The following is a 19996-nucleotide window of genomic DNA, read 5'->3' as shown; positions in this document are numbered from 1 at the left end:
AACATAGGGTCCACAACTTAAAACAAAACACTTTAACAAAGATTGCTGCACCTCACCACATTAAATGAGAAGACTGTTTAACAAATAATACGTCACTCTGAGGCATCCTCCCCTCTGCCTGTAATCAGTGCATTAGCAGTGTAATGCTGGCACCTATTTGTGTGAACAGGTGGGCTGGTCTCAGTGTGTGAGTGATCCTCTTTCTTTGCCCCTGCAGGAGCCAGGATCAGGGCAGGTAGGGGACCTGGACGTGCATCCACACCCCACCAAGGATGCACTGAACTGAGAAACATCTGCTGAAGTGTCCCCTCAACACAGCTATGGTAAGAATCCAACACACAGAGAGCAGCTACCCAGATTTAATTTAAGTTCATAAATCCCAGAAGAGTTTTATTTTCTGTAATTATTGAGTGTATCTGTTGGTGTATCCCCTCTACTGCCGGTTTGTAATGCTCTCTCTAGAGTCAAGACCATTGAGACTATTGAGTAACAAACCTAATTGTGTGTGCTAGAACAGCCTAATTGTTAAGGAGATTAAGGTGGAATGTTGAATTGAATCCCAGCATTAATATTTTATGGGCTAAAGCTGTCCATAGGGGGTTCACAGTGTGTGAGCAACTCACAGATGGAGTCAGAGGAAGATTTCTCTCTCTCCCTGTCTGAATGTCAGTGGTGGAGAGAAAGAGGAGCAGAATGCCCTTCTTAAGTTGTTAGTGCTAGGAAATAAGTACAAAATAAATATCACAATATCAGTTCCAGTCTTGATATATATCGCTATATCTGCTGAGGTGTGAAGAATCACTTGTTGAGTTGTCTATACTGTGTTTTTGCATTATACTATGTAGTAATTCAAACTTTTCACTAGACAACAACGTCGTACATCACGTAAAAATAAAATTTAAAAAAAGCTTCCAATTATAATAATGATAGACGATGACACCGTGACCCGGCTTTGGATAAACGTAAGAAAATGGATGGATGGAGATGATGACAAATGTAAATATATCACTGAGCCCTACAGTATAGAGTTTACCACTATTTTACTTATAGTGTAAAGATCCACTTCATTACAAAAGTAAAAAGCAGCCAATTTAAAATTATAACTAAAAGTTGCAGAGTTTTATGATGGATGGGATTTATAGATGTGACCTTTCCTATGTGTCTCTAAAAGCATAACAGTCCAGACTTAAAGTTCAAACTGGTTACACGAGATAGAAACAGAGGTGATTGAACATTATTGAAGTTTCTTGAGAGGCAACACCTTTTTCCTGTGCAACGTGTAACATCAAATGAATGAAGTCCTCATATTATAGTTAATAAAAAAGAACCTGTAAAGCCCACTATCATACTAAGATATTCAGTATAAGTAAATTAGTAGATATGGGTCTAGGAGTTTTGACAATATTTTTTGTGACATATTCATGTCTGTAGTCTGATTGGGATGTGTACAATCTGTTCAGAAACCCTCTATTTTTGATCCAAAGTGAGAAGTATGTGAAGCCACAAGCTATCACAAGTTTAATCCTGATGTATAAATAAAGTTGGGCTGCAACAAATCAATATTTTTATTAATGAATAATGTAGCTTATCTATTTTTTGATCAAGTGATTGCTTAATCAAAATAATGACAGATGCCTTTTACAACTTATCAGAGCTACATGGAAGGTCTTCAAATTGACTGCATTGTCTAATAGTCAACAAGCTCAAAAGGTGTTTAATTTACAGTGATAGGAAACAAAGAAAAACAGGCTAATCTTTACATTTGAGAAGCCTAAAATGGCAAATATTGGCAATATTAAAAATGATCACATTTTTCTTTGTAGATTGACAATTTGATGCACAGCGTAATAATGTTGTCTTTCAGTGCTCCTGTCAAATAATCCGGCCTGTTGTTACATTTCACAAGAACCATGAAACTTTGACTTTGTTATCAGCTGTCTGTGTTTTGTCTTGTGCTCAGCCGCCAGGAAAATAAAGCTCTGTATGAGTAGCTATTTTGGTCCCTAACCATACATGAATATTTACATGAAAAGATGTGTCATGCAGCACACACCCATACCGCTCTCCCTGCACTCTGATTTCATCTGTCCATCCTCTCCCTATTTTATCCTCTCCTCCCTTTTCTGTTTTCTCCATCTTCTTCCATTTCCCATTGCTCCCATTGATTTTTTTGTTTGTTTTTCCAGCTGATTATGTCCCTGTACTCTGATTCGCCGGTGGGCACATTGCTCTCTGCACTTTAATTGGACATTTAATTAGATCACAGTTTTAGTCCAATTAGACTCAGAGGTGTTGGGAAAAGGATACGGAGGGGAGAAGAAGAAAAAGTCCCCAAGCTGGTCTCTGTCTCCCTCCCCCCTTCTTGTTCTCTCTCCTCCTCTTCTCACTCTTTTTCTTCATCTGTCTTTTTCCTGTCTGCCTTGCTGCCCCCCCCCCCCCCACCTCCGGAGGGTGGCTCATTAGTGATATAATGGGATGACACAAAACACGCAGCTCTCCTAACTCTCAGAGCGGCGCCACATCAGCGGTGCCTGAGCCACACACACAAGGTGACAGGGACTGTATCAGCTCACTGTTGCAGAAGTTGTGCGCTTGTTTTTCGGGGGTGTTACTCGCACTAGCCTGGGTGTTATAACTGCCTCTGATTAATCTCAAGCACCGCCTGATAGTCTGCCAGTCACAGCAGCATCGACCAGCCTACACACACACACACATCACAAACATTAACGACATGCTGGGCTGAACCCTATCGACTCAGTGGAGTGCTCCGGAATGATATCACTACACCTAATGAGACTAAGATAAGCCACATTACCAGTAGCGCTTGCTTACATGCCAGTCAAATGCAGGGCTATTCTGCACCACTTTTAGCTCCCCTGTGGTCCCACCCTCTTCTGCCTTTTGTTGTCATAGTCCTCACACACAGCTCAGACTATAAACAACACTGTGCCCCCAGTGGGCAAAAACACATGGGCCAATGTAAACACACACAAACACACACCCAGATGTATGTGCATATGCACACAGTTACGCTCAGGTGTAAATCCTTGGAGGACACAAGTCAATCTCTGTGTCTCTGGAGCAGTCGCACACACCACCTCCTACCCTCCACCCTCAGGAGAGAGATAGAGAACCAGCCTCCACTGTGTCCCCTGCTCTATACACACACACACACACACACACACACACACACGCACGCACACACACACACACACACTTAGACATGCTACACTTCATATCTGCACCAGTGATTTGCGTGTGTCCCCTCTCTATATGTCTATATACATGTGCATGTATAGATGGTGTGTGTGTGTGTGTGTGTGTGTGTGTGTGTGTGTGTGTGTGTGTGTGTGTGTGTGTGTGTGTGTGTGTGTGTGTGTGTGTGTGTGTGTGTGTGTGTGTGAACGACAGGCAGCAGGCAGGGGTGTTTTAGCCACAGGCGTCACTACCTGACCCCTGTGGCTGTGAGATTGACAGCTGTGGTCCCGCCTAATTGCATTACTCTCCCAGGTGATTGGCTCACACCCCGGGGGCTCATTTGTCAGGATGTATTGTGGTAATGATGTAAATTAGCAGATCTATGTGTCACTCAGCCTTCTGCACCCCTGCTGATTGGCCCCGCTGTGCCCCAGGGCTCAGCCCCCAGCTGAGGGAGCCCGCTCATTGGTCCTTGGGGAACCAGGAAGTCCCCCAGAAATAGGACTTTACAGATTGGGCATCCCTGTGGGCTGATATTATCCTTCCTCCCACCTCTTTACCTGTCAGTCAAAACCCAGGGACCCATCCCTGCAGCTTCTATCTCCTATCTGAGACATAGATACACACACACACACACACAGAAACATGTTGGTGGTATAGGCACCCATAATAGTCCCATGTGGGCTAAGAGCCTAAGCGCACTCTGTTAATAACTATGAATTGTGTAAAGATACACCTATATAAAAAGTGTGTGTGTGTGCGCACACTTGTCTAGAATTGAAATAAAGGCCACAGGCTCAGACTCTGTTTCCCACTGCTTACCCAGCATGCCCTAGCTATGTTCTCTATCAAAAGCAGACACCGTCACAGTGACAGACAGCTAGAGAAACATATAGACAAACACACTGCCCACAAACATGCACACACACGCACACTTTTACGCTCTGGTTTCTTTGCCTGTCTTTCTCAATAGCACCAAATTAAGTGTTAGTTACAGTACGCGTCTGGTGTGTGCGTGTGTGTGTGTGTGTATAAGGAGCCAGCTGCGTGTACGTGCGCAGCACTCCTGTAGTGTTGCTGAAAGGTTTCGTGGGTGTGTGTGCATTCTTTGTTAAACTCAATGCGGTTATATGAGGCCGAATATGAATAAAGACTAAATAATGTCAGCATCAGCATGAATCAATACTTATACAGATGCACAATCACTTGGTCTGGACCTCACCACCCTGATCAATAGTTTACTCTGAGTTATTGTCTTCATATTAACAAGTGGAGCACTCCCTGAGGAACACATATGAATGGCTAAATGAGACCACTCCAAACCTCTCTACAGGACCTGGTGTTGTTTTTACACCCTCCTTTGTTTGATTTCAGACACTGCATTGCAAAAGCCTTTTTAGCCAAATTTGGATGCACTGTAGGTGTTTCCAAAACACTCAGGCCCTCATGAAACTCTAATTGCCTGCTCTTGGCGATATGAATGTCCCTCACATAGATTCAAATATTGACTTGTGTCCCTCATGTCAGTGTTTGGCCAAATTATTTTTTTTTTTCTGTATCCAAGATTATTAATAAATCAATTCATATTTTTATTGTGGCAGCTGGGGGCTTTCATATTGATTCCAAAAATGCACAAAAAGATCAAAATAAGTCAACAAAAGTAAAGAAAAGGTTTGGAATGAGCTCTTGTCAAAGTTTAGAAGAAGGATAGTGAATATCAGATCATTTATCCCATTTAGTCGTCTTTGTCAGAATCATGACATTACTCTTTCTGAAAGTGTGGTGATGACATCTCTGTTATTTCTGCATGTGTTAGATATTAGAATTTGCAAACTGTGTGTGTGTGTGTGTGTGTGTGTGCGTGTGTGTGTGCGCGTGTGTGCGTGCATGCATGCATGCATGTGCATTACTGACTCAGTAATCACTGTAAATTAGAGATGTTTAGAGATGTTTGTGGTTGATTTTGGTAAAGCCCCTGTAAAAACCCTCTCTCACGGAAAATCACTTCCCATGACATGACACATGTGCCAAACACACACACACACACACACACACAAACACATCGACGCTCACACACACATCTTTAGGTTCCACACCTATCATCTCTACCTCCCATCCTCCTTTGCAGTAAATGTATTAACTAACCTGCATTAAGTCTCCGCCACTACCTGGCAGAGCGTGAGAAAGCAGCGAGCATGATGGGTAATTGCCATGCTGCACGCAGTGTCTACAGGAGCACTCTTTATGAGGTGACGGCGGGGAGCGAGAGGGGGGTGAGAATGAAGGATGGAGGACACCGGAGTATTCCCTCCTCCCTTCAGATCATTCAGCTTTCTTACCAAGAGTTTAAAAGTTCTTAAGACTGTGACCGAAGTGATCAGCCTATCAGTTGTATTGCATAAAACCTCTTTATATGGTGAGTTTCATAAGTACTGAATCAGATCTATTCATGTGGCTGTTAATGAAAATGTCTTGGAGAAATCTCAGGTTGTGGCATGAGTTTGTGCCTCCAGCGTTTATGTGTTTAGGGGCAATAATTGATTTCTGTGTTGTGCCCCGCAGGGCTTGTCCCACATCTCTAAACCCCCACACACACATGCACGTATGCACGCATACACACACACACACACACACACACACACACACACACAGCAAGGCATGCTGCAGTATTAATGAGACATGAATAAGACATGAACAGAGACCCCCCTCTTACACACTCACACGGGGTCTCCCCCTCCCCAGCTGCTTCCTGTCTGCAGATTACCCAGCTTTCACTGGGCTCTGGTTAAGTGGGGCCAGGAAGAGATTTAGCCCCCTCAGCAGGAGCAGACACACACACATAGACACACACACATAGAAGCGTGCATACACACACACGCACACGCACACACACACTCCCTACTGTAAGCAAACATCGGGAAGTATCTGTTTTATTGTGTCGTTGACTGCTAACGGAGCTTCAGGTGTTTGTTATCTGCCTGAAATATGATCGACGTTTAAGGATAATGATTTTATGTTTGCTCCTCTATGGCTCTGATCTATTAACTGAGGCTGCAGAAAGGCTTGAGCGTGAGATGTACATGTAAACTAAATTGTTTGGCAAAATTTAAATTATGTTGTGGATGTGACAGTTAAATAATATTTCCTTTAATTTTTTTTTGTGGGGACTGGAAGTGATTTTGAGATTCCCAGTAATCTATTTCATTAGTAGTAGCCATTTAAACATTGCCTTTTATAGCGTATAATATAGTATTATGCATGAACTACTTAAGTGTAGCTATGTCCAGTTGTGGGGTGTGCTTGAAGCTAAATAAATGGTAAGGAAACTGTCTAGACTCGGCTTAATGTCACCGTATTAAACACCTGATAAGTAAGCGAGTGAGTGTGTGTTGCTGCAGGTGGCATTGTGACCTACTATCTGCTTGTGTCGCAGGCCTCAGCGACGTCTAGCCCAGGACCTGCCTCTCTGGGCTCGCAGGTTCATGCTGCAGCTGTCAATGGAGATAGGAGCGCCCTCCTCAAACTCATTACAGGTAAGTAGCACACAAGCAATCAGCTTCTAAACATATTACAGGTTTATTCATTACATTCCTGCATCACATAGGTAGAGCATAAACACAGTGTTTTGGGGCATTTTTCCCTTTATTGGATAGTGACGGTTTTAAAATAGACAGGGAACATTGGGAGAGAGAGAAGGACATGCAACAAAGGTTCTTTGAAATTGAAACTGGGACATTGCGGTCATACCATGTGCGTCTTAGCCCCTAGGCCATCAAGACACCCCAGACACAAAGGGTTTACTTCACAGTAATCTGTTGTAATGTGTTGATTTCTATAAGGAAGGTTTCTTTGCATTTACCCCATCTGTAGGAAAGTCAGAGTGCAGAGTCAGCTGCAGCAGCTGGTTGGAGTTTTGGGAGTTTTTGCACAGAGAAACTACAGCAGAGCTGGTGCTCATCAGCATGGAAGCTGGAACCACGATCCCTCTGCTAAGACTTATGCAAAAGTGCTGACATTATCTCGACACGTTGATATTTAGTCTTGAATATACAATAGAAATGTGTGGAGAGCACTGAATAATCATTGCAAATTCTTGTACTCTTCGCATGGTCCTCCAGGTTATCAGTGTTACAGTATTTCCTTATGACTTCCAGCTGCTTATTTAGAAAAGTGGAAGTGGAACTTCTATTAAACTGCAGCAGTAAAAGACTGCGTTTTAAGTACAAGGAGTTGCCTTTTAAACAGTTTATTACATATTCCCTCACAAGCCACATAATTGTACTTTCTGTTTATACTGTATGTTGAACTGAAAATTCAACGCATATTGACCTAAATCTTCTGTATTAACACTTACCGCCTGGCTTCAACCTTCAGACTGTGCTTTGTGTGTATGTGTCTAGCAGATCCCTCGCTGCGGGACCGTGAGGACCAGTTTGGCCGGACCCCTTTGATGTACTGTGTGCTGGCTGACCGCCTGGATTGTGCAGAGATCCTGTTGAAGGCCGGAGCCTCGGTCAACAAGACCGACCACAGCCAGCGCACCGCTCTGCACCTTGCCGCTCAGAAGGTATGGACATCCACAAATACACAGATGTGTACCAGAGAACACACAAATACTGACTGTCACACATATGTGTCAGCCCTTTTTGTGTTTGGCAAAGTTAATTCACAAGAACTGATAAGTGGATGGATTTATAAAGGTGGAATGGATGTGATTTCACAGAGGTTTAATGGCAAAGAGAGAAATGTCACAGTCCATAAGCTCCAGTGGGAAGCCAGTGCCCCCTAGTGGCTGTAGTTATGGCCTTAAGGTTTGAGGGGGGGGAATATCAACTGATTTATAATCCTGCCACACAAACATTGTAGCTCTGAGTTTCACTTCCACACACTCTTTTAAATAAAGATTTTTTCTGCATGGAGAAAGTCCTGTTTCACAGTATTTTGGCCACTGAAACCTATGAAAGAAGTTTAATTCTTCTTTTCACTTAAGTCTAGACTGACAATAATAATGAGAACACCTCTAGACAGGGTGGTGTGTTCGCTCCAGAGGGATGTGGCAGGGGAACAGTGGGATGTGGTTCTAATGATATCTTTTTACCACTCAGTTATTTGTTAGTGCCTCCTTTTATGGGAGTGTACTGATACAGGATCATCATGTCACTGAAGAAAGAGGGAAGGGAATAAGTTATTGGGGTCTGTCTCATAGACGGGGAGTATGTGTGTGTGTGTGTGTGTGTGTGTGTGTGTGTGTGTGTGTGTGTGTGTGTGTGTGTGTGTGTGTGTGTGTGTGTGTGTGTGTGTGTGTGTGTGTGTTGGGGGATGCTAGTGATAGGAAGCCCTGTCTCTTTGACATCTGATCAATACATGGCTGAGACAGGGAGAGAGACCAGGGATTACCGATCTAATTGGACTGAGAATAGGGAGGACGGGAACACACACACACACACACACACACACACACACACACACACACTCACAGTCTAGATGCATGCTCACACACAAGATAGATCTGTCAGACTGTGGCTTTGTGGTCACAGGATGGCAAATATACAAACACACACTCACACATGTACACAGTCATGCCCGCGTGGACACACACACACACCACACACACTCCGGTGACAGCTGTTGCACGATACATCACCCAGAGGCCTGGTGGTAAAACGCTGAGACCAAAACTTGATGATGATGATGTGGAGGGGACGACAGGCAGAGAGCGGCTGCTCTGTCTGGCCACTGAGCCGCTGTTTACTGTTTAACAGCTCATCACTTCACAGAGAGGCAGGAGGAGCGAACGAAGATGGATGACCCGTGGATTGAACCAGACACAGCTAAAAGATTGGGGAGTCTGTGTGTGTGAGGAGAGTGTGTGTGTCATTGCTGCTGGTTCATGACCAATACTGAGGAGAGTTGGTGATTTCTGAGCAAATTTTTAGCTTACTTGTGTGTTGCAGGGGAATGTGCGTTTCCTGAAGCTGCTGCTGTCCAGGCGTGCCAACTGGCTGCAGAAAGATTTAGAGGAGATGACCCCGCTGCACCTGGCCACCCGACACCCCTCCCAAAAAGCCCTCGCCCTGCTGCTAAAACACATTGGACCTGGAGAGGTTGACACACAAGACAAGAACAAGGTACTACAGCACAGATACACACAGATAAGTTGTTGGAAGATTGTTTGTCTTCCCAACAGTCCATAGTTTGCAGTTCACAGTCAGAGCGTCTGACCAATAACCAGCAAACTGACTGACTGACTGACTGACTGACTGAAGTAGTTGGTTAGAAGCAGCAGGAATTTCAGGTCATACACATATAAACAGCGAGAGGCACACTCACACAGCAGTGAACGATTTAACAATCTGTGGCTTTGTCCTGTGTTCTGCTGATAAAACCACAAACACACAGTCTCCTCTGTCTGTTGGAGCTGATGTGTATTTGACATCAGTAGTTAGTTTTGTAATAATCCAATATGCATCATCATGTCAGATGACAGTGTTTTCAGAATAGCTCAGTAGCCGTCATGGAGGCAGTATCTGGGTTACAATCTCAGCTCACTGCTGGATCTTCAATATGAGCTTTGTGTAGCATGTTGCCCTCATATTTCCCGCCCATGTCAAAGTGGAGTAATTTTTTGAACGTAAATGAAAACCACAAACCTAATGTTACAACAGCCCCCTCTGTTTTGAACTCCATTCAACATCTTTGTCTCTTTCTTTTCATCTCTCTCCCTCTCACTTTCTCTCTGTACAGCAAACTGCTCTCCACTGGTCAGCGTTTTATAACCGACCAGAACACGTTCGCCTTCTCATCAAGCACGATTCCAACATCGGCATCCCAGACAGCGAGGGCAAGATCCCTCTTCACTGGGCAGCGCACAGTCAGGAGCCCAGCGCTACACAAACTGTCCGCTGTATACTGGTACGCACCTATGGTGTCCTTCACACACACACACACACACACGCTCTCAAGTAAATTTGTCATCATCATCCTCCATCCTCACCTGTCAGTCTGCATTTCTTTGTCTGTGTGTGTGTGTGTGTGAGAAGGAGGCAGCTCCCACTGAGTCCCTGTTGAACTGGCAAGACTATGAGGGGCGGACGCCCCTGCACTTTGCCGTTGCCGACGGTAACGAGGCAGTGGTTGAGGTGCTGACATCTTACGAGGGCTGCAATGTGACAGCTTATGATAACCTCTTCAGAACGCCGCTGCACTGGGCTGCTCTGCTCGGTGGGTGAACACACACACTGTATGTGACCTGCTGCAGCCTGAATAACAGCTACACACTGTGAATGAAGGATTTCAGGCTGTGTGGAAATTATGACCACTTTCCCCTAAAACAAAATTCCCATTAAAAAAACTTTTACACTGGTTAGCTGAATCAAAACCAAAATGGAGTTATTACCCCCCCATGATAAGATCATTTTTTATTTATTTTTAGCCAAGCTAACAGCTCTAGGTGTTTGTGTGTCTGTCGGTCAGTCCACCATGCTTCACATCAGCATGTTAGCATTATCACTGGGAGCATGTTAGCATGCTGACGTTTAGAAGTATTTAGCTTAAAGCACCACTGTGCTTTATGGTTCTTATAACCTGTTTTTATAGCACCATACAAAGACAAACACAGTGGTTAGTAATTGTGTAAATAGTGACAGATGTTTACTTGATGTGAAGTTTTTTGCTTTCCTGTTAACAGTTTTGTAAAGTAAACTGAAAAAATATAAGGTGCCTTTGTAGGACAGCATAGTTGAGCAATTGTCCCAGCTCCTCTTTATCTGACACCCTCACACCCCTCTAATGTAAACATGTTTTTTTTCAGGCCATGCCAGAATCGTCCACCTGCTGTTGGAGAGAAACACATCAGGGACTATTCCCTCAGACAGCCAAGGAGCAACACCTCTGCACTATGGTGCTCAGAGCAACAACGCTGTGAGTCATGTAAACCTGCTGAGTCAGCATCATGCACCTTTTATCCAAAATACAATATTGCTGATAATGAAAAACAGCTGTCTCATCCTGTATGTTCAGCATCCTTCTAAGAGTGTAGGCTCGCAAAGTTGTATATGCTTGATTGTTCAGTATGTGGGATCCTAAATGTATAATGATTTTAGAAATAAGGTCAAATTACAGCTTATGGAAAATTTGGAAATACTACTTTGTATACAGTTCTTTGCAGTTTGGCCTGGAGTGATTTTCTTAATAGTAATCTACGTATTGTATTTTATTGGTTTGTTGGAAGTATGGCATTGCCTAGTCAACTGGAATTACGCATATTTACTCTCTTTACAAGAACCACTATTTACAAGAATAACTCCCTTCTTGTCTTTCTGTGTGTGTGTGTGTGTGTGTGTGTGTGTGTGTGTGTGTGTGTGTGTGTGTGTGTTTGTAGGAGACAGTGGGTGTGTTTCTGTCCCATCCATCTGTGAAGGATGAACCCGATCTGGAGGGGAGGACGGCCTTCATGTGGGCCGCTGGGAAGGGCAGTGATGATGTCATCCGCACCATGCTGGCCCTCATCCCTCACATTGACATCAACATGGCTGACAAGTACGGAGGCACTGGTGAGCACCTGAGACACAAGAGGACGAACTGAGGCTCATCTAAACTGCTTTGACCCACACGTCCACTCTTCCCGCCTTTTGTTTTTCCAGGGCATGGCGACATAAGTGGTCAATGATACTGTACACAAACACAAACACACACACTTTTATCCTTGTTCTGTTTGTGTGTGGCCTGCTGCTTGTTTTAGGCTAGGGATGATGATGTCACAGGGGATTCCCCCCAAGGTGCTGTGAGGCTGAGGGAGAGAGGGAAGTGATACTGTCAGCAAAATTAGTGTGAGCCGGCTGAATAGACTCCCACCACTGCCAGCACTGTCCTCTGACACACATGACTTACTGACACGCTCGGACCCCCGGCTCTGTTTGGACGTATAATCTCCATGGCGATAGCCCCTCTGCTCAGCCAGGCGGTCATTGTTTATGCATGCATAACATGCAAGGTTGAGTCATGCTAATGAGACGGTGTGAAGGGCAGTGGAGCTGACTGGTGCCCAGATCACTTCCATGCACTTGACTCTAGTCTGTACTGTCTGGGGACTGGGGAGAGGGAGAGGAGGGGTAGCCACGAGGAGGCTTAAGTGTATTGCTCCTCATTAAATTTCTCTGTCTGTTTAACCCTCCCTTGACCAGGCTTTAGCCACAGCCCAGAGAGGAGCCACAGTCAAGGGGATGAATGAACAAAGAAGTGGCAGATCAGGGAGGAGCAGTTCTGAGGGTGTTTATTGTCCAGTCAGATTCAGGACCTTGTTTTCTTATCTCTATCTATCTATCGATCTATCTATCTATCTATCTATCTATCTATCTATCTATCTATCTGTGTGTGTGTGTGTGTGTGTGTGTGTGTGTGTGTGTGTGTGTGTGTGTGTGTGTGTGTGTGTGTGTGTGTCTCTGTGTATGTGTGGGTGTTCACACAGCACTCCATGCTGCCTCCCTGTCAGGCCATGTGAGCACAGTGAAGCTGCTGTTGGAGAGGGGGGCGATGGTCGACTCTCTGGATGTGATGAAACATGCGCCGCTGTTTCGCGCATGCGAGATGGGGCACAGAGATGTCATACTCACACTCATTAAAGGTGGGTGCAGTTGGTACATATGTGGAAGTATAACTACACACTCACACATTTTCAGCATCACTGTATTCATCTTTACCTGACTGTTCCAGAGTCATGGCTATATTGAAGTCCATGATGTAGGAAATGAAGATTATTCAAGTGTTGCACTCTATAAGTCTTTAAGTGTCTCAGTTAAATGCCTCAACTGAAATGTAAATGTAATGGATAAAGGTTCTGCACGTGTGGACCTGGTAGACGTGGATGGTCACACTGCTCTGCACTGGGCAGCACTGGGAGGGAATGCTGAGGTCTGCCAGATACTGATGGAGAATGGGATTAGTCCCAATGTACAGGTATAAATGCACATACTCAAAACATAAATAGTAAATAGGGATGTTTAATTTTCCATCTCTATGTTTCCCTGGACTGCGCAGCTCTAGCTTTCCACCACAATCCTCGTTTAGTGCACAAGAAAATCTTTAGCCAAAGCTAACATGATAATAACAGCAGTCTGTTGTAGCAAACCTGAGCGGCCATTTCAAATCAATTTAGTCCGAAATTATATGTTCTCAGCATCCATATGTTGCACTTTTCCATCTGTATACTGTTAGCTTTAGCTACACCGGGGAGGGCTTTATATCCACTAAACGAGGATTGTAGATTTGTCCCCCATTAATTGCAACAGAAATTAGATGCACAGCTGAAGCAGCATGTTCAGTATGAATAAATAAATCAAATAAGGATGAATGTGGAAATTAAATCTTCCTCTCAGGATCGACCTCATGAATCCTGAGCTACTCTTTTAATTGTTCTGCACCTGACTGTGAAATATTTGACTACTTCTGAGCAGGACCAGGCAGGACGGACTCCTCTGCAGTGTGCTGCTTATGGCGGCTACATCACCTGCATGGCTGTTCTCATGGAGAACAATGCTGATCCAAACATACAGGACAAAGAGGTAGACATCTACTCATACGTCCACGAATGCACCTACACGTTATATCTATGTTATCTGAGATTTTGGACACAACTATAGTTTGAATGGGTGCTCTTTTTATGGGTGCACAGGGGCGGACCGCTCTCCACTGGTCGTGTAACAATGGCTACCTGGACGCTGTGAAACTGCTACTGGGTTACAATGCCTTTCCTAATCACATGGAGCACACCGAGGAGAGGTGAGGACAGAGCCAGAGGAGACGGAGAAGTAGAAGTGTGGAAAAACAGATGTATGAATGACACTGGTGTTCATGTTGTGCAGGTACACCCCTCTGGACTACGCTCTGCTGGGGGGTCACAGCGAGGTGACTCAGTTCATGCTGGAGCACGGTGCTCTGTCCATCGCAGCCATCCAGGACATCGCCGCTGCCTCCATCCAGGCAGTCTACAAGGGCTACACCGTCCGCAAGGCCTTCAGGGAGAGAAAGCAGCTCCTCATGAGGCATGAGCAGCTGCGCAAGGATGCAGCCAAGTGAGAGACGAGCCCACACATATACATACTCACACAGATATACAGAGGCACACATGTACTGAAGCCTCAGTTGTTGTTTCTATTACTTCATGACGCTTATTATTTGTTGTATGTTGACTCTCATTAACATCCCTCTTTTCGTCACACAATACCTTTTAGTAGAATACATTTACATGCACCGTGTCCATCACTCACCCATTTCTGTCTTCATTATTTGTCTCTGTCTTCCTCATCTCACCCATAGAGGAACAGTCACACTCTCTCTATATCTGTCTTTCTCTCTGTCATCCCTGCACACACATACGTCTTCCCCCTGTCTCTCGCCTCTGGCTTGCACTCCTTTTGTCATTTGCTCACCAGTCTCACCTTTCTTCCGTTGTACACGATGCTTCTCAGAGGCAAATTTGTTTTAAGGGGGGCGCATTGGCTTTCTACTTTTCTTGGTGTTTCAAGCAGGCAGTTTTATTGAGATATACGTTTTTTATGAGATGTTTTTCTTTGAAAGTTCTCTATTCTACCACATCTTTCCTTCTTATCAGATTGTTTTCCTGATAGCCAAGTTGCGTTCAAATGCACAAAAAAATTGTATTGCTCCACAACTTCAAAACGTTGTGAACCCGAAAGTTGCAATTTTGTCTTTGTGAACTGGTTAATTTTCATTTGTACACTTGATGGTGAAATAGTACTAAAATATATGTAATATTAAATTACAAATATTAATCTTTGATGTGAACATAATCTGTCTATTTAAACATAATATGTTTTAACGTCTTAAAATCTAAAGGATTATGAGTGGACATAACATATAATGATGTGCATCCACCTAAATATACCTGTCAGTGTCACCATAGCACCCGCAGTCAAATCAGTTTTTAATAAACATGTCCATACATTCGAAAACAAACTCTAAACATAATTTTTTTCTTCCTGGACCTTGCCTGTTCATGTGGTGCATTTCAGACACAACTGTATGCCAGGTGATCAAATCTGACTGCTTTTCTTTGTGTTCAGGAAACGAGAGGAAGAACAGCGGAGGAGAGAAGCTGTGCAGCAAGTCTCTGTGGCCCCTGCAGAGAAATGGAGGGTCCCTCTGGTGAGAACAGAGCAGGAAAAGCTCTCCTTAGCGAACATTATAGAGGACTTATCCATGAATGACTCAGTGGTGGAAACAAAGAAATCATCCAAAGCTGAACGCACTAAGAGCAAAGAAGAGAGACATAAAGGTACAAATGTGCAGAAATTCTTAAAGTTGATGATGGAACGTTTGGATTGATGTATAGTGGGTTGACGCTTACAATATGGTGTTTAATTCATTTTTCATCACTAATTTGAGAGTGTCATACTAATTTGCATGAGGTGTGATATGGATTATATGAAATAACATTCCTACAAGTAAACACACATAATACAGAAACCTCTTTTATATCTCATGTTTTCTTTTCTATTTATTTCTCTTACCAGCCCACAAGAGCAGATCCTCCAGAAGAATTAAAACAGCTGAACCACATGAGGTTCCTGATTCTTCGAGCCGCCACTGTCATGTGACCGAGGACACTGTGCCCGGTGCTCCCCAGACCACCAGGCTGAAGGAGCTTCTCTCTCCTGCCAGCTGTAGCCAGCCACCCAGCCTCAAACCCAGACCCCCATCCATGCCCAAAGTCAGGGAACGACCTTCCTCAAACACATGCACTCCTTCCACAAGCTTCTCCGTGACGCACCAAACTGACACTATTACCAGAGAATGCATCCCTCTAAAAAAGAGAGACGCTCACATGACTGTGCAGACTGCCCCCGGCAAGACTGACGCCCACACCTCTGCACAAAAGCACAGAAACCACAAGGAGACTTCAGAAAAGGCCGCCACCAAAGACCAAACTCACACTCCCTCATTAAGAGGCAGTTCATCTTTAGACCACAAAAGCCCCTCGAGAAAGACTCAGTCTGCCACACATGCACCTATCTCGACACGCACACACAGGGAACACAGCAAAGAACAGCGAAGGACGAGGAACGAGGCTGCAAGCATCATCCAGCGAGCTTGGCGAAGGTGAGTTTACATGTGTGTGCGCTTGTGTTTGTACCTGGAGAGGTGTTCAGTAGCTGGAGCTTATCTGGCTGTGGGAGATTGGCAGAGCCATGTGGTGCCCACATGTGCCCTCCCCCACATACAGTACATGCCAACCCATTCTCATCTCTCCTGTAACTCCCCTCCCAATGTTCGGTCTGGATGCCATCAACACTTGAGCAGTGGGGGGGAGAGCGTGGGAGATGGGTGAGACAGGGAGGCAGGGGACAGACGGGCTATAATCTAGAGCTTTCATACTGGTTTAACAACAGGCTAAAAGTTCAGCCGTGCTGCTCTAATAGCTACCAGCAGCCTCTCTTTGCTTTTCTCTCCCTCTTACACACTCTGTGTTTCTCTTAGAGGCTGCCAGTCCGCCGCAGGAGGCCCTCTGTTTCCATTCAGCTTCACAATTATATTCTGTATGTGCTGCCTATTAACTGCCTTGAATAAACTCTGTTTACTTTGTTTATGCTTAGTGAGTATTAGTGTGAGGACTTGCCAGCTTTTAGACCTTTGAACGCTGTCTGAGATTGTTTTTTATTGAACAGCGCGCTCGTGTATGTGCTTGCATGGATGTGTGTCGGCAGGTTCCACACACACAGACGGAGAGAGGTAAAGGCCTGTGAAGAGGTGGACTCAAGTGATTCAAACCACACTCATGTCAGGAGGAAGATGGAAATCCGAGTGCAACCCACTAAACCATCAGCGAGTAAGACCTCAGTGCTACAAAGTATCTATGGTGAGATTATTGTTTTTTTTTGGGGGGGGGGGGGTATTAATATGTATATGACAACAACAAACCAACCCAACAATATAAACACGACGCTCGAATGTCCAGGCTCTGTTCATAACATAAAACACACTTCAAAATTACCAGGAAACCGTTTTTTAAGATGTACGACATCAAACCTGTAGGAAGATTCTTCCATTGTACTGCAGCAGAACACATCAAACTCCAAGCAAAACAGTATTCAATCTTGTGGAATACCTGTGAGTGTCTAATCGGTGATGAGTAGTTCCCTTAATACACTGGAGGTTTTTTTAAAGATATATATTTTGGCGTTTTGCCTTTTATTATATAGTGGCAGCTGAAGATGGACAGGAAAGGTAGGAGAGAGAGGGGATGACATGCAGCAAGGCGCTGCGGTGGAGACTCATGCTCCACCAGATGAGCTACCAGGGCGCCCCTGGAAGTTTTTTTTGATAATTTTGACGTTTGTTTGTGGCCACTGATGATAACAAAAAACAATATGTAGGCTCCAGTGAGGATTGAACTCACGACCCCTGGTTTACAAGACCAGTGCTCTTACCACTGAGCTATAGAGCCTTTACTTAATATGACAACATTAGATACATAAAGATACACCCAGAACAACCATGGGTGTGGACTCTGCTTAGATCAACTAGTTATAGGAGTGTCCTGAGCTTTGTTATGCGGCACCAGCTGATTGAAACTATTCACGTGACGCAACTGCAAATCTAAATGAAGATATCATCCAGACATTTTACTGTCCTTTAGGCAACTCTATGGCCAGACGAGGGCGTTGACTTGGCATACTGTATGTCAGCGATGTTCGGGAGCCTTTCGGTCTTAATTAAAGCCACCGCTCTTGAATTGCATGAAAACCCCCACATTGGAAACAGACTGAAGGAGAGGATGGAAATCAGGATGGTTGTCATGCCATTGTAGAACACGTTGTAAGTGACTAACTTTGGGAACAGGAATGCGTGTAAATGTCGGGGTGATGCTTCAATCCACATACCAGGACAGTATCAGCCCAGTTGGCTGTGTGGAACCTCCGGTAGGGTTTCGGCCCACAGACAGGCCTGACCTTCATCACACATCACCAGGTGATGATGGGACAACGGGCAGAGACCTTGCTGCACCAAAACATACAAGCACACACGTCGTCTCCAAACTCCACGCTCCAAACCCAAACCAACCTTCTCACGTGGTTTTCCCCTCCCCATTCTCACCGCACCTCCCTCTTTCTCTCCTCCTCGCTCTCTGACAGTCCTGGCACTGTGAAAAGTTCAGAGCTGTCAGGGGGAATGTCAGACGACTGCGTAGAGCAATCTACACACACACGCACGCACGCACGCACGCACGCACGCACGCACGCATAAACCCTGACATGGTGCCACACACTCGCACATTCATGAGACTCATTCTTCCACTCCTTTTTTTCTGAGAAAAAAAAAATTCAGACATTTGACACACATCTCTGGACTGGATCACACTGCTCCGTTAATCATCATAAACCATTTTTTTTAAATTGCCTGTTAATTATTTCATCTCAAATGCATGTACTGCAGGAGAATAAAATAAATGTTACGCATCAAACTCTATGCAAAACAGTCTTAAATCTGTTGCACTACCTCTTGTGGAATACCTCTGAGTGTCTAACCTGTGATAAGTAGCTCTCTTAATACACTGGAAGTTTGTTTTTTTAATGTAGGTGTTTGTTTGTGGCCACTGAGGATAAAGAAAACACATTTAAAGGCTCCAGTGAGGATTGAACTCACGACCCCTGGTTTACAAGACCAGTGCTCTAACCACTGAGCTATAGAGCCTTTGCCAAGTACAGTAACATTAGATCAGCAATATAAAGGTACACCCAAGACAACCATGGGTGTGGACCTTCACTAGATCAACCAGTTACAGGAGTGTCCTGAGCTTTGTTATGCAGCACCAGCTGATGGAAAGTGTTCACATGACGTGACTGCAAATCTAAATGAAGAGATCTAAAGATATCTAAATCAAGATATTAACATTTTACTGTCCTTTAGGTAACTCTATGGCCAGACGAGGGCGTTCACTTCGGGGCTCTCAGTCTCAGCTGCTCCTGGACATGCCTTTACGCACCCAGAGCCAGTGTAAGTACATGCACATACACAAACACGCTGTTTTGATAAAGTATAAGTCTCTAAAAGGTAATTGTATGTGGTTGTTTTACAGTGAGCGGTATAGACTGTGTGCACCTGACCGACGCTGTGAATCAGGCCAAGCAGTACTCTTACCACCTGAGACCACATAGTGCTGGACAGGGGACCAGAGGCCGAGGGAAACATTGAAGCCGCTCACACACGCACACACTTCATGTTCTTTGATGTTTTCTCAGCTGGCTGGCGGCCTCACCTCTATAGAATTACTATACATATTGTTCGCTCAATGTGCCAAGCTTTCTAAAATTAAGCCATATGACATCAGAGCCATGACCTCGCAGGGTGGGGTTAAGTCTACAGAAACGGTGTGTGTAAAAGATAACCTTTCATCCATTGTGGAAGGAACACATACACACGCCATCTCCCTCGTTCTCCATCACTCTCGCACACACACTGAGATAACCTTTCCTCCTGTTGTGGAGAATGAGGCAGTCTATCAACAGCCGGTCATACCGATAGCCCACCTGCAGACACCTGCAGACACACACACACACACACACACACACACACACACACACACACACACACACACACACACACACACACACACACACACACACACACACACACACACACACAGTTAACAGTTAGGCCTCTAAGTGCTTTTCCTCTCAAGAGAAAGATGTATTTCTTAACTATGCAGTTATTATCATTTGCACCAAAATAATCCATATTGTGTACTTTTAGATATATACCTCAATGTTTGTTGGTTTTGGTT

The 19996-nt window shown here is 44.5% G+C and overlaps 1 protein-coding gene and 2 non-coding genes across 3 annotated transcripts; 1 reads left to right on the top strand and 2 right to left on the bottom strand.

The window, feature by feature from the left end:
- Positions 1 to 282: 282 nt before the first annotated feature.
- invs (inversin) lies at positions 283 to 19953 on the top strand. Its single transcript, XM_070912240.1, has 18 exons — positions 283 to 323; positions 6632 to 6731; positions 7599 to 7765; positions 9153 to 9326; positions 9943 to 10110; positions 10239 to 10419; positions 11009 to 11118; positions 11579 to 11750; positions 12665 to 12820; positions 13031 to 13152; positions 13650 to 13757; positions 13868 to 13974; positions 14058 to 14267; positions 15279 to 15490; positions 15729 to 16314; positions 16920 to 17071; positions 19123 to 19209; positions 19292 to 19953. The coding sequence occupies exons 1-18, from the start codon at positions 321 to 323 to the stop codon at positions 19405 to 19407; spliced, it is 2931 nt and encodes a 976-aa protein (XP_070768341.1). The 5' UTR covers positions 283 to 320; the 3' UTR covers positions 19408 to 19953.
- On the bottom strand, positions 17587 to 17659 carry trnat-ugu (transfer RNA threonine (anticodon UGU)). The gene has a single exon. It is a non-coding gene; the product is annotated as a tRNA-Thr (tRNA).
- trnat-ugu (transfer RNA threonine (anticodon UGU)) lies at positions 18834 to 18906 on the bottom strand. Its single transcript has one exon. It is a non-coding gene; the product is annotated as a tRNA-Thr (tRNA).
- Positions 19954 to 19996: the final 43 nt, after the last annotated feature.

Source organism: Enoplosus armatus, chromosome 9 (assembly GCF_043641665.1).
Source record: "Enoplosus armatus isolate fEnoArm2 chromosome 9, fEnoArm2.hap1, whole genome shotgun sequence".
NCBI lineage: Eukaryota > Metazoa > Chordata > Actinopteri > Centrarchiformes > Enoplosidae > Enoplosus > Enoplosus armatus.
Note: the sequence above shows the minus strand (reverse complement) of the source record. Positions and strands in the feature narration are given on the sequence as shown.

What these genes read in the sequence shown, in the direction of transcription:
- invs (XM_070912240.1), top strand. An exon ending in TGCACCTTGCCGCTCAGAAG is followed by an intron (nt 7,766 to 9,152) that starts GTATGGACATCC and finishes TGTGTGTTGCAG; the next exon opens with GGGAATGTGCGTTTCCTGAA. An exon ending in AGTGCTACAAAGTATCTATG is followed by an intron (nt 17,072 to 19,122) that starts GTGAGATTATTG and finishes ACTGTCCTTTAG; the next exon opens with GTAACTCTATGGCCAGACGA.